General features: G+C 46.0%; 6 protein-coding genes across 6 annotated transcripts; 1 reads left to right on the forward strand and 5 right to left on the reverse strand. All coding sequences in view use genetic code 12, as the record gives it.

Moving 5' to 3' along the window:
- Positions 1 to 133: 133 nt before the first annotated feature.
- Positions 134 to 937, reverse strand: LODBEIA_P06150 (uncharacterized protein; the record flags this gene model as incomplete). Its single annotated transcript, XM_066976555.1, has 1 exon — positions 134 to 937. One exon carries the CDS (start codon positions 935 to 937, stop codon positions 134 to 136), a length of 804 nt encoding a protein of 267 aa, XP_066827553.1.
- Positions 938 to 1,152: 215 nt separating this feature from the next.
- LODBEIA_P06160 (uncharacterized protein) lies at positions 1,153 to 3,792 on the forward strand (the record flags this gene model as incomplete). Its single annotated transcript, XM_066976556.1, has 1 exon — positions 1,153 to 3,792. The coding sequence occupies one exon, from the start codon at positions 1,153 to 1,155 to the stop codon at positions 3,790 to 3,792; it is 2,640 nt and encodes an 879-aa protein (XP_066827554.1).
- A 140-nt stretch (positions 3,793 to 3,932) lies between these two features.
- LODBEIA_P06170 (uncharacterized protein) lies at positions 3,933 to 5,522 on the reverse strand (the record flags this gene model as incomplete). The annotated part of the gene is made up of 1 exon (XM_066976557.1): positions 3,933 to 5,522. The coding sequence occupies one exon, from the start codon at positions 5,520 to 5,522 to the stop codon at positions 3,933 to 3,935; it is 1,590 nt and encodes a 529-aa protein (XP_066827555.1).
- A 286-nt stretch (positions 5,523 to 5,808) lies between these two features.
- LODBEIA_P06180 (uncharacterized protein) lies at positions 5,809 to 8,718 on the reverse strand (the record flags this gene model as incomplete). Its single annotated transcript, XM_066976558.1, has 1 exon — positions 5,809 to 8,718. The coding sequence occupies one exon, from the start codon at positions 8,716 to 8,718 to the stop codon at positions 5,809 to 5,811; it is 2,910 nt and encodes a 969-aa protein (XP_066827556.1).
- Positions 8,719 to 9,063: 345 nt separating this feature from the next.
- On the reverse strand, positions 9,064 to 11,337 carry LODBEIA_P06190 (uncharacterized protein; the record flags this gene model as incomplete). Its single annotated transcript, XM_066976559.1, has 1 exon — positions 9,064 to 11,337. One exon carries the CDS (start codon positions 11,335 to 11,337, stop codon positions 9,064 to 9,066), a length of 2,274 nt encoding a protein of 757 aa, XP_066827557.1.
- Positions 11,338 to 11,687: 350 nt separating this feature from the next.
- Positions 11,688 to 12,239, reverse strand: LODBEIA_P06200 (uncharacterized protein; the record flags this gene model as incomplete). The annotated part of the gene is made up of 1 exon (XM_066976561.1): positions 11,688 to 12,239. The coding sequence occupies one exon, from the start codon at positions 12,237 to 12,239 to the stop codon at positions 11,688 to 11,690; it is 552 nt and encodes a 183-aa protein (XP_066827558.1).
- Between the last annotated feature and the right edge of the window lie 104 nt (positions 12,240 to 12,343).

Here is a 12,343-nt window from a genome sequence, read left to right on the forward strand (position 1 = left end):
GATTTGCACAGAGGGGGGAAGAAACAGCAGTTCAAGTTGAAGCGTATAGGGCTAGAGCACGGGAGTAGGATGGAAGGAAGGTAAGGGAATCGAATAGTTGTCTACAGATCCAGGCCATTATTTGAAGTCCATTTCATCCAAGCATGCTTCTTTTCCTGCCTCGAAGTCTCACTTCTTCTAATCTCTTGATAGTTTCCAAGTGCTTCTTCTTGCCAAACTTTTTGAATCGCTTCAACTCGTGAGCAGCTTCATAGCCCTGCAAGATCCACGCATTGTACAGCTGAGCAAAGTCGGAATGTGTGCTATCTACAGCTCGTTCAAGCACGTAAAGATCCACTGCCTTGTCCTCGGGGAGACCCGAGAACGAGGAGAGTCCAAAATCAATCAACGCGGGCGCCCATACCAGGTCTTGCTCCTCTAGGATTATGTTCGACGAAGTCAAGTCGCCGTGGATCATATCGTTCAAATGGAGCCGCCCGATGAGCTTGCCCACTTCAAAACACAACTGCTGCACATCGTCACCACTACATCGCGCCTCGGTGTCCAGCAGCTTCTCTAAATACCAAAGCCAGTTCTTCAACGAGCTGATGTTGCCGTTCGGTAAATTTTTCCCCAAATGCTCCATCCAGATGATGCCGTGGCTAAAATCGCACAGTATCAAGCTTGGGCAAGGTATCGCCAACTTGCTCAATTTGTACATGAATTTCGCCTCGCCTGAAGTACGCTGTTTAGTGATCTGGGCATCGATTTTGGGGTGTCGATACGGCTTTGGTGGTCGGTATTTTATGATGAATTGCGATGCGTTCCGTAGACTGGGCGACGATGAGTATGGGTGAGTCGTGGTTTCAAACACCAACGCCTCGGCTCCTTGCGATATGAGCTTGAGGTCGATGTTGGGAACATGTGACTGTAGCTGCAGAACCAACTTGTCCGTCATTCCTTTGCTCGTGTTAGATGTTTGGTTGGGTGGTTCAATGATTGATTGGAATAAAGGAACTTCGCGATATTGGCGCTTTCTCTCATGAGCGTACTCCAAAAATTCAGCTCTTCTTACCCCACGGCATACCAGCTGTGGTTCACATCAACCACCCTCCCCCTTCTGCTCCTAGATTTTCCTCAAGAAAGGTAACCGTTAGTTTCCCTTATTAAGAAATGTCGTCGCAGGCGTTTAGCTACATCATCCCACCGTATTTACTAGACACCTTCCATGGTTCAAATCTACAACAAGATCTTGCTTCCATAAGCGAGCAATTGAGCTTGGACAACGTGATAACCAAGGACTCGCCCCACCTTTACCGTTTCAAGACTCAAGAAGCCACCGGTGACTCCGCAGACACACGATGCCTATTCTCCAAGAACCCGCTCATGAACCAGGTGATCAAGGAAAAGTTGCTTTACAAGTTGGCCATAATCGGCGTGCTCGGGAATAATCCCATGGAATTCAACCAGTACGACGACAAGTATTTCTTGGAGATGCTCGAGACGTTCAAGTCTCGATTAATGGACACTTCGCTGCTGTCTGAAGCTACCGAGCTGGAGAAGGATCCCGCTGATGGCCAGCCGATACAAGTGCCGAAATCGCTGATTAGTATGCCCGTGGTGGGAGAAGTCGAGTTTGGTAACCTTTACCGGGACGCACGCTTGTTTTCGACCGACCGAAGCGCTAGCAAGCTCCGCGAGGTTTTAGCTGGCGACTTGAGGAATGCGCTTGTTACCAAGGAGAAAGATGATATGCAAAACTCCATGAGCCCACATGCCCTGAGCAACGGCACTGGCGCCGGTAGTGCAGGCGGAGGAGGCTACGGCGGAGGAGGCTATGGCTATGGCGGCGAATATAATCGATTCTCGTTTGTTTCAAGTTCATTACCGACAACGTGGACCCCATTGATACCCAGCTCGCAATTGGACTATTTGAGTCGTGAGTTGCATTTGCAAGTACGAGATGAGTCTGGGCATTCCACAATCCATATGGAAGTCGGCACCACCACGGATTCATCAGTTGAAGCGGAAAAAGTGTCCAGTGTTGCTCTGCAACATCACTACAATTTCATCACCAATCGGCCGGTTTCTTCGTCCATGGGGATTTTCTACTATGAAGTCGAGATTCAGCAGGTGTTGACGCGGACGACAGATTTCGAGCCATTGATCTGCACAAACGATCCTTCGCTTAGCTCAAACTCAACTTTGGATTTCCTTGCTGGATTCACAAAGAGAATCGTCACTTATGATTCATTCAAGGTATCACCTTCGAATACTAATCAACAGTTTTGCACGATTGATTTGGAGAAAATCCGGTACGAATTGTTGAATAATAAATCAACAGAAGGGTTTTCTAGCGGCGATTTGAAGCTAGTGTTTACGACAAAGCCGGGAGAGTTTAAAGGTAGTTTTGCGGTTAATTTCCAAGACTCGACTTTTTACAACTCGGTAAAAGGTTCCGAGTCCATGCAACGGAGCCAAATGCTCAGCATGAACAGAAGAGTCAGCTCCGCGAGTCGCAGCAACAATTCCAAAGAAGACTTGGACTCGGGCAAGATCGAAGTTGGCGCACCTTTCAAAACCAACATTTTGGAAAACTCCATCGAGCGCAGAGTTCAAAAGACAGATATTGTCGGATGTGGCGTGAATTTCGTAGACAAGTCCATTTTCATCACGTTGAATGGGGTGCTCACCAAAGTCATCACCGATAAGGAAATGGCGTCGCTGCAATCGCCGTTGAATGACTTGTTTGAAGCTACTGACTTGAACTCGCATGGGGTCGAAGTTTTCCCCATGATTGGATTCAAGTTGAATAAATTGGACACAATTGAACCGGGCAGCGAGCCAACGACGTGCAAGATCATCACCAATTTAGGATTCAAAGAGTTTAGGTTCGACATCAAGAGTTATACCAACAAACTCAAAGTTGAAAACCAAAAATTCATCCACTTGGCATTGCTTGATCGCATGAGACTGAAAAACACGCTGAATGAGCTGGCTTCATTCGAAGATAAAGTTGAAAGCTCCGTGTTGAACATGGATATCGACTCGCAGATTATGAACAGGTTGATCAAGGAGTACTTGATTGATCAAGGCTTTATCGATACATTTGAATCATTCAACGCTGACTTGAATGCGATATCACCTGACGCTATGCAACAACAAAAAAATGGCGGAGTCACCACGCAAACACTTGGCCTTCAAAAGGAAGATGAAGAGCTTTTGAAAAAGACCCGCGGGCTGGAAAGAGTTTATCTCAAAGATCTCATACTTGAGAACAAATTCGATAAGGTGCTTGAGATATTGGAAACCAATTATGATGACATCTTCTTCGCCACTGACTTGAGGTTCAGATTGAACGAATTGAAATACATGCACCATTTGAAACGGTATTTGGAGAGGAAACTAAATCTCGAAAATTACGAATTTGAGTTTGAGTTTGAGGAAAGCGAGCAGGACTTGTATAATCAAGTTGTTGAATGTCGCGCCAAGATCATTGAGCAGTTTCCCTATGAACACCACCGAGCCAAGCTCGATGAGCTATCTCCGCTTTTATTCGTCAAACTGAAGGAAACGTTGGAGAAATTGCCAACGGCCAAGATTTTATTGGACGATTACGACAAGCACATCAACGAAGTGCTCACTTTGGTCAATACCCACGTGTTGCGTCGCAGTGGACCCGAGCCGAAGTACTGGCTGATCTTGGAGGAAATTTGCCACGATGTGGACCACAATATCGATGTGTTGGTGAATAATTACAATGATGAGAAGTTTATGTTGGTGAATCTAAAGAAAGATTATTACGATGTATAAAAATTTCTCAAGAAACGTATACAACGGCTACATAATCGATTTTAATTCGTTTATATATGTAAAGATTAATTATTCATATGTGAGTCAAATTTAAACAAAACTGGTCTACTTTTACAAATATATTCATATATATCTAAATTCTAGCAATTGCAGAGTTGATCTAGGAACTCACCAGCTTTGCCCTGCGCTTCAGCTCTCATTAAACTTTCGCCAATCAAAAACCCGTCAACGTGATCTTCATACTTGTATTTTTTCACATCTTCAACCGAGGTGATTCCCGACAAGGCTAGTATCAAGACATCGCCGTCTCGTCCGTTATTCGTGCCTTTGGCATGATCAACCAACAGACTCGTCGTTTGCAAGTCAACGTCAAAGTTGGTCAAGTTACGATTATTCACCCCGATAATCAATGGTTCTTTAGTTTCGCCATGGTAAGTCAACTTCAAAGCCTGGGTCAATTCGGCGTCGTCATTGACTTCGACCAATGGTACCATTCCCAACTCGAGCGAGTAGGAGTATAGTTGTTGCAACAAGGCTTGATCGTGCAACATCTTGACAATGAGAAGCACAGTGTCGGCGCCAGCTAAGCGCGCCTCTAGTATCTGATACTTATTGAATATAAACTCCTTTCTCAACACTGCGGGTCTTTTGTAATCGGCGTGCTCAATGTTTTTTGTCTTGGGGCCATCGATGACTTGACGAATCAAGGAGAGATCCTCTAATGAACCTTTGAACCAGTTGGGTTCAGTCAAGATTGAAATGGTCGAGCAGCCATTGAGCGCATATGTCAATGCCTGAGCACCAGCGTGAGCCTCGATGTTAATGTCACCTTTCGAAGGACTAGCTCTTTTAAACTCGGCCAATATCGCCGTTTGTTTCAACTCGTCACGAGTGTAGACTAACCGTTGGTAGAAATTGATGCACGGTGGAGCAACGCCAAGCGATAACGCCGTTTGCAAATTGGCGAAAGAGCGGCCTGGCAAATTCTCAATCACCTTGTAATCTTCTTGCCTCTTTTTGTAAATCACTTGAAGTATATTTTCATTCTTTGCAAAAGGCAGAGCTCCATTCTTGGCGTTGCTTGCAGATTTGAAAGCAGCGTCTTCTTCCCAGGTGCCGCCATAGACGCCCAAGACATTATCAATCATCAACTGGCCCGATTCCGTCAATATCGACTCCGGGTGGAACTGGACGCCCTCAATTGTATATTGCTTATGTCTCACGCCCATAATCACATTGGGCTGAGTTTCAGTCACCGCAGTGACTTGCAAACAGTCAGGCAACGTCTTCTCGCTTCCAGCAAGCGAGTGATACCGCGTCACCGCTACTGATTGCGGAACATCTTCAAACATACCCTTCCCGTCGTGCTTTATAGTGGTTGTCTTGCCGTGCACGATTTCTCCAGCATACGAAACATCGCCGCCAAAGACATGGAATATGCACTCTTGTCCCATGCACACGCCGAATATGGGCAATTTCCCAGCGAAATGACGGATGATCTCGCTGGATACACCGGAGTCCGTCACGGGGTGACCCGGTCCGGGCGAGATGAATATTATGTCTGGTTTGATTTCGTTTTCAATGGTCGCAATATCAATCTTGTCGTTTCTGTACACGTCGACTTTGCCGCATCGCGGGGACTGGTGCAAGTACTGGTACAAGTTCCAAGTGAAGGAGTCGTAGTTGTCTATCATGAGGACATGCCTCTTTGCTTGGTCCTTATCGGGCATCCTGCTCTCCCTGTGTGTTTCTTTCTGTTCCTGTGAGTTGACACGATGTATGAGTCTTTGATATAGGTGAAAAATTATCCCCCTCTGGCTCAAACCCGCGATCTTTTTCCTTTATTTTTTTCACACACTCTCTGGTGGGGGCCCATTGACTTCTGGACCAAGCTTTCATCCATGGGGAAAGATATTGAGTCATATTCAAAGAGTAGAAGTACAACTGGGGGAGGGGGGGATTCTCCCATCACTTTTGTTCTTCCTATTAATTTTTCAAATGGTACATGTCTATATTCTATTCTACTTTCTTGTTTCTAAGTCTATGACTTATCGGCTCGTAATCCAATTGTTTCCCCGTATCACTGTACTCTACTCCGCTCAACAACACCGAACTGACAAACTCCAAGATCAACATAAACAAAGATGATAGCATAGCCAAGCAGTAGTTTGATATCGAAACACCAATGTCTAGCCAAGACCCCTCGGTTCTCACCAAGAAGAAAAAGTTCAACGACAAAAAGTCACTGGTGGAAATGATCAAGGTCGAGATGGTGAATTTCTTGATTTCCAACTGATGATTCATAATACCGAGACACGTGGAAAGGAGCACGTATGGAACAAGAAGCTTGATCATCAACAATGCGCCCATTGCAAAGGGGTCAAAGATCGGAATCAAGCGGTAGACAGAGTCCAACGAAAACGACGAGATCGAGGCAATGTTGCCCGTGCCAAAGAATGCCACTTGCAAAAAAAAGAATCCAATGATGGCGATACGGATAACCTGTAGCCAGTAACCTTTTGGCAATTTGCCCGTCTTTTCTTGCGAGCGTTGCAACTCTTCGTGAGGTATTTTCAACATTTCCTCAATCGCAAGCCACTGGAGCAATGTCAATGAAAAGCCAATGTAGAACAACAACTCAAATGAAATGGTAAAGATTATGAACGTGGGGACAAACGTAAGGAAAATGATCAACATTCTATACCTGTAGTCCTTGGAAGGGAACCGGAATTGGAGCACGGGCAAGACCACGAGCGACGTGAGGAAAGTTAGCCAGCCCAATATCTGGGAGTGCAACGGTAACCCTTCTCTTGCTTGCAATGAAAGAACAGACACATTTGTAGCATATAGCATAACGGGGATCGCCAAGATCTGACTCAAGACCAAGTTCTTTTGAACAACATCAAGATGGACTCTGTCCAACACAAACTTGAATCCAGCAAACGATATCAACAACGCCAACGCGGCGCCTATATTGATCAAAAGCAAACTTTCAGTCTTGACGGGGTCCAAATTTGTAAATGTGCACATGAATATACAAGTTGCAAACCATACACTTTTCATCAACCCGGAAATCTTGCCCGAGTTCAGCACTAGTGCCGGATAAGTGCCCACAACAAAGAAGATGACCGAGAACATGATCCTTTCAAAGAATCCATAGGCGATGCACTCGTACATCCCAAGGAATGAGACCAACACTAGAGCCTTTGTCGTTGCCGAGACACCATGGAACATTTCACGAAGCCCTTCAAATACGTACGAGCGCTCGTTGCAGATTGTGTACCAGAAATAAATGGGGAAAACGGTGTACATGTAGTAGTTGAACGGCGAGTCTTGGTAAAGAAGCAACGCCGCGAGTGACGCACCAAGTGCAGTGAATGCACCAATCAAAGCTATCGAAGTTTGCGGGCGCAATTTTGCAATATCGTCGCTGTTTAAGATGAATAGTTTCAAGAACAAGTTGAAGGAAAAGGCAATCCAGCCGACAAATCCAAACGTGACAATCGTCCTTAAAAGAGCCCAATTGTACGTGGTCAAGTAGTTGAGACCAGCAAGAGCCTTCTTCATCAACTCCTTGGTGGTTTCGATTGCCAATTTTTCAACATTCTCATCGGGCCCATTCTGTAAAAGCTCAATCATGCTCTCAATTTCAACTTGATAATCTTGAATGCTCTTTTCCGTAAACGGTTCAAACGCCTTAAAGTTGAATTGGTGATTGAAAACCTCTTTTTCTTTAACCAAGTACTGCTCAACAATCGCCAACGCGTTTGCATAAAGCGATTTGATTTTGAGCTGCGCATCGGCATCAATGTAGCCGAGGGGCAACTCCCCCACTGAGTTCGCAGGATAGTTGGCACCAATGAGATACGCCATGAGCGAAGCAATGTCCGCTTGATTGACATCGTTTCGAACCAAGTGTTCCAATCTCCACGTGTCAAAATACGTCGGTTCAAATCCACTGGCCACGGGGTTCTGGATCAGCATTTGCTTTTGCGGGTCCTGCAAATCCATCAACAGGACAGGTTTATTGATACCTGCGCCCCAAGCAATCAAGGGCGTCCTGGTATTATCAGGGTGTCCATCCCCGTGCGACCCAAAGTCAGACATGCCGTGATCGGCCGTGAATATGAATGCCGTCTTGTCATCGCCAAAAAAGTCGTTGATTTGAGGTATGACTTTTTCCAACTTGGAATCGATATACTCGATATTTTCATAGTATTCCGCCGAGTACGGTCTATAGGCATGCCCCGCCGTGTCTGGGCCTAGCAAGTGCAAGAAAAACACATTTCCCTCTTGGTGCAACTCGTCATGCAACGTGGCATTGCGCGTCAGATTCGTAAGCAAATCATCAAAATGCTCAAAGACAAACGAGTCCAACTCAATCGAGCTCGAGGTAAAGTCTTCAAACTCGTGGCCATACATGCAGACGTCGATTCTTCCCGGGACAACCCCATCACCATAGGCAAACATGGGCAAGATATCGGGGCTTCCAAACGAATAAGTATGTTTCGATTGGTTGAAAAAGGAATCAAAGTTAACGGGGTTTTCCTTCCAGCCTTTGGTCACCGCCGAGACATCCTCATAGAACCCGGCAATCATGGCCACATGGCCCGGACGAGACTCCGTGGGCATTCTGGTGTTTGATATACCCCAACTCCCGTTGTTCAAAGCCAAGCTGCGCAAGTAAGGGGCTAGATATTTGGTTTCGCCCGTGCGTGGATGCTTCAATTTCTGGAACGTCTTGTCTGCTCGAAGCCCATCCCCAACTATAAGAAATAGTCTCTTTGCTGGCGGCTCGTAAGTGGAGACATGGTGTTTCATTCCATGCACCAACGGCAGCACAAAGTAAATGTCAAAGATTGACCATAGGTAAAAAAAGTGGAATAGCACACCCACTGCTATCAACAATTGCCTATTCCTGTTCATCCGTGAAAGCTAAACAAAACAGAATGAAGCGAACTGAAACGAATGGATTGGGGGATGGGAGGCTTGAGAAGAAAGGATGGCTGTTGGGAGTAAAAGTCTGTTACTTGTCAGGTTCAAGACACGCGTCAAGAGTAGACCCGTGGTGAAAAATTTACGCTACCCAAACCTCCAAGGTGGTTAACCTGCAAACGCAGTTCATGATTGTTTGAAACAAGATACATGTGTTAACATATGCTACGTAAAGACATTAAAAGCCTGAGTCTATCTACCCAGTTTGAACTCGTCAGCAGAGTTAACAGTCAGTCAAAAAGCAAGGGCTCGTTACCCTTTTTCCGTCTCTTTTCCTCAGTATTCATTTTTCAGAGGATCGTTCCTCTTGTACATGTTGACCCAGTGGCAGTTCTGCCCGTAAATATTCATAGTCAGCATAAACACCCTCAACGAGTTTTCGAACTGGACCATGACTTCAAGATCGCGAACAAGGCACTGGCTGTATACGTTCAAATTGGCCATGTCGCTGACATCGTTAATCAAATCGAAATGCTGCAAGTCCTTTTCGGTTCTCTCGTATTGGTACTGCACAATGAGCTTTTTGTATTGGAGGAAAGCCTGTTGGTACTTTGTAATTGAATCGACGTACCGCTGCCACCGCTCTCTGGTGATTGTAGTTGGGTCGAAATTGGCCATCGGCGGCGCAGGAGCAGTAAAGTTGAGAACATTGGGGGATGCGTGCATGTCTAGCACGTTGAGTTTCCGGCCGGTTGCCAAATTGGGCTTGGACGTGGGGTGTCCCCTAACGGGGTTGGCGTTCATTGGAGTTGACAAGGTTTCAACACGAGCGCCGTTGGTGTAAACAAACTCTCTTGGTCTCTGTTGCCAATGTTCAGGGTTGGACACAGAGGCCCCCGTCGTTGTCTTTTCCTTGCGCTTCTGATTGTCAGGGAGACTATCATACATTGCCTGAAAATCAATCTCTTCCAAATTTGTCCCTAGGTTTTTCTCCATGTAGTTCATCTCGAAAGCAGACGGGGTGTCATTTGTGGTGTGTTTGGCTCGTTTATGGGACAGCGCCGTGTTGCCGCGCGAGTTGGGAGTGCTGAATTGGCTAAAAGGAGGATTATTGTTGGAGTTTTGATTAGCTCTATCGGACTTGGGTCTTGTTGGTGATGCCGTTGCCGCGCGAGGTGCTTGTCGCGGCTTCATTGGAAATGGAGCATACTCTTGCTCTGCGAAATTATTGTCGGTCTTCGGATGAGAAGCATGATTGTTGAAGCTAGTTGCCGAAGATGAACAATTCAGATCGTCGTCATCTTCTTGGGCTGTCTTTTGAACTGAGGGGTGATTATTTTTTTCTTCTGGTAAGGGTCTGTGCTGGTGGTCATGGTCAGAATCCAATGGGGAGTTTATTGCGGAGGTTTCAGGAACAAACATGAACGAGACATCTTCCTTCTCCTCATCCAGGCTCTCTAGCTTATACACGGTGGGAACAGTTTTCTTCTTCTTTTTCCCCTTCTTATTCTCCCCAATTTCCGAGATCCCAAAACCGGTTTCTTCGTCCAAAGCAACGTCTATATCTTCTTTTCGTTTTCGGTTCGAGTGGCTGGTGCTTCGAGTGTTTCTGGTTTTCGAATGTATAGGTTTCAGCACGTCCACATTCTCATTGTAATTTTCATTGTCATTTTCATCGGCACCACTATTGTCATAGTCATTGTCATTGTCGTTTCCAAACAAGGGGACTTTCTCTTTCAGACTTGCAGAATAGTGTCTACTTGCATCATCAGCCAACCCATGCGCCAGTTTCAAAAACTCGTTGGTAACATGGGCAGCTTCCACCTTGCTTCTCCGGCTCTCCTTCGCTGCCTCATATTCAGCGTCGGAGCCACTCGCGACTTCTATCGGCTCACCAATAACCTCGGCTTTGACTTTTGTCCTTGACCTCATCGACCCATTTCGCTTCTTTTCCTGACTGCTAACGCGTCTAGACGATCTTCTCTTGAATATTGTTTCCTGCGTCCTTCGCAACTCTTCTTGCTTTTCCTTTTCCTCCTCCTCCTCCTCCTCTTTTCTTGCTGCTTCTCGTCGTTTTTTCAATTCATCTTCAGCTTTGACGCGTTCCAACATCTCCTGTCTCAAGCGTTCGGCCTGCGCCGCTGCTGCTTCTGCTGCTTGCTTTTGCTGCGCCTGGGATTTCTGATAAAAGTGGTAGTATGAGTAGCTTGAGGAATTTCCTCCATTCTGCGAGTTGGTGTTTGCACTGGTCGATTTGGTCAGTTGAGACTGTCGACTATAAAACTCCGTGTGATACTGGGTAAACGGGTTCAAATGAGGGTTCTTTGCATAGTTGTAGGCAGACGTGAACGGCGCTGCTGCTGCACCATGATGACTATTTGACGATGATGAAGGGCCGGTGCCAAGTTTCATTCTTGCCTCTTGATACGCTCTGATGATCTCATAAGCAGCACTGACCTCTTTAAACTTTTCATGAAGCTTGGGATCGGGTGTTTTATCGGGATGTAGCTTCAACGAAAGCTTCCGATACGCTCTCTTGATCTCGTCAAATGGCGTTGACGGTGTGACCCCTAGAGACGTGTAGTGAAACGCTGCAGGTAGGGAAGACATTCGGGATCACTAGCTTCCATGAGCTATATCTATATATACGTGTCTGGGTGTCTATCGATCATACAAATCAGAGTAGGATCGTGGTTCAACTTGATGTTGTTGGCATAGATGCCGTAGTAATCAGAGAGACCCGTATTGTTTTTTCAATTTTCAAACCCCCATTACCCTCCACCGTTCACCAGATGAAACAATACAAAAAAACAGCAAAACCACCACCATCACCACCGCCAGCAATCGAATAGGCTGCTAGATATGTGAGCTTCGAGAATATGCCATCTGGAGCCGACTCTCGGGGAGGGGGGGGGGGAAGGAAGAAAAAAAAATACATGCATTGAAATATGTACTTAGACTCAAGACAACTCGTAATCATCAATCTTGTTTCTATATTTAAGCAAGTTCCTCTTGATTTTGGAAGTATCGACCCAAGTCAAGTAATCCTCCAAGTTTCTCGTCACCAAGTACGCCGGATCTGTAATGACGTTGGGCCCTACCCGCACATGCCCCTGCTGGACAAATTTAACTGCGTCAGTTAGCGTCTCGGCCATTTTCAACCGACACATGACGACCCCGATTCGCCTCCGGCAAAATGCCGAGACCGTCACTTTATTTTCCAAATCGCTGATTTTCGACTTGGTCGCCAATACCCCCATGTTGTACAATTTCTCCAACAAGAGCTGTTCGTGTTTGATGCGGAAGGGGTCAGTTGGTTTCAACATCGATAGTTTGTTCGCCAACTTCCGAATATCGCCGCATGTTCTATTGTACTTGTGGTAGTCTTCTCGGTTCTGGATATGGTAAGTTCGCATCACCTGAGTGTCGCGATGACCTTGGTCTTGTTTCCAGTCGAGGAAATCGACTTTTTTTAGAAGCTTCTGCTCGTGATGTTTCAAGTTTCTCACCATCTTGAAAACAAATATGTCTTTGGCGTTATCTCCTAACTCGTACTGCCTCCTCTAAACAGTTTATCCTGTGTCCTGAGAGCCCGGGATGAGATGAACCACGAGGT

Source organism: Lodderomyces beijingensis (assembly GCF_963989305.1).
Source record: "Lodderomyces beijingensis strain CBS 14171 genome assembly, chromosome: 1".
Taxonomy (NCBI): domain Eukaryota; kingdom Fungi; phylum Ascomycota; class Pichiomycetes; order Serinales; family Debaryomycetaceae; genus Lodderomyces; species Lodderomyces beijingensis.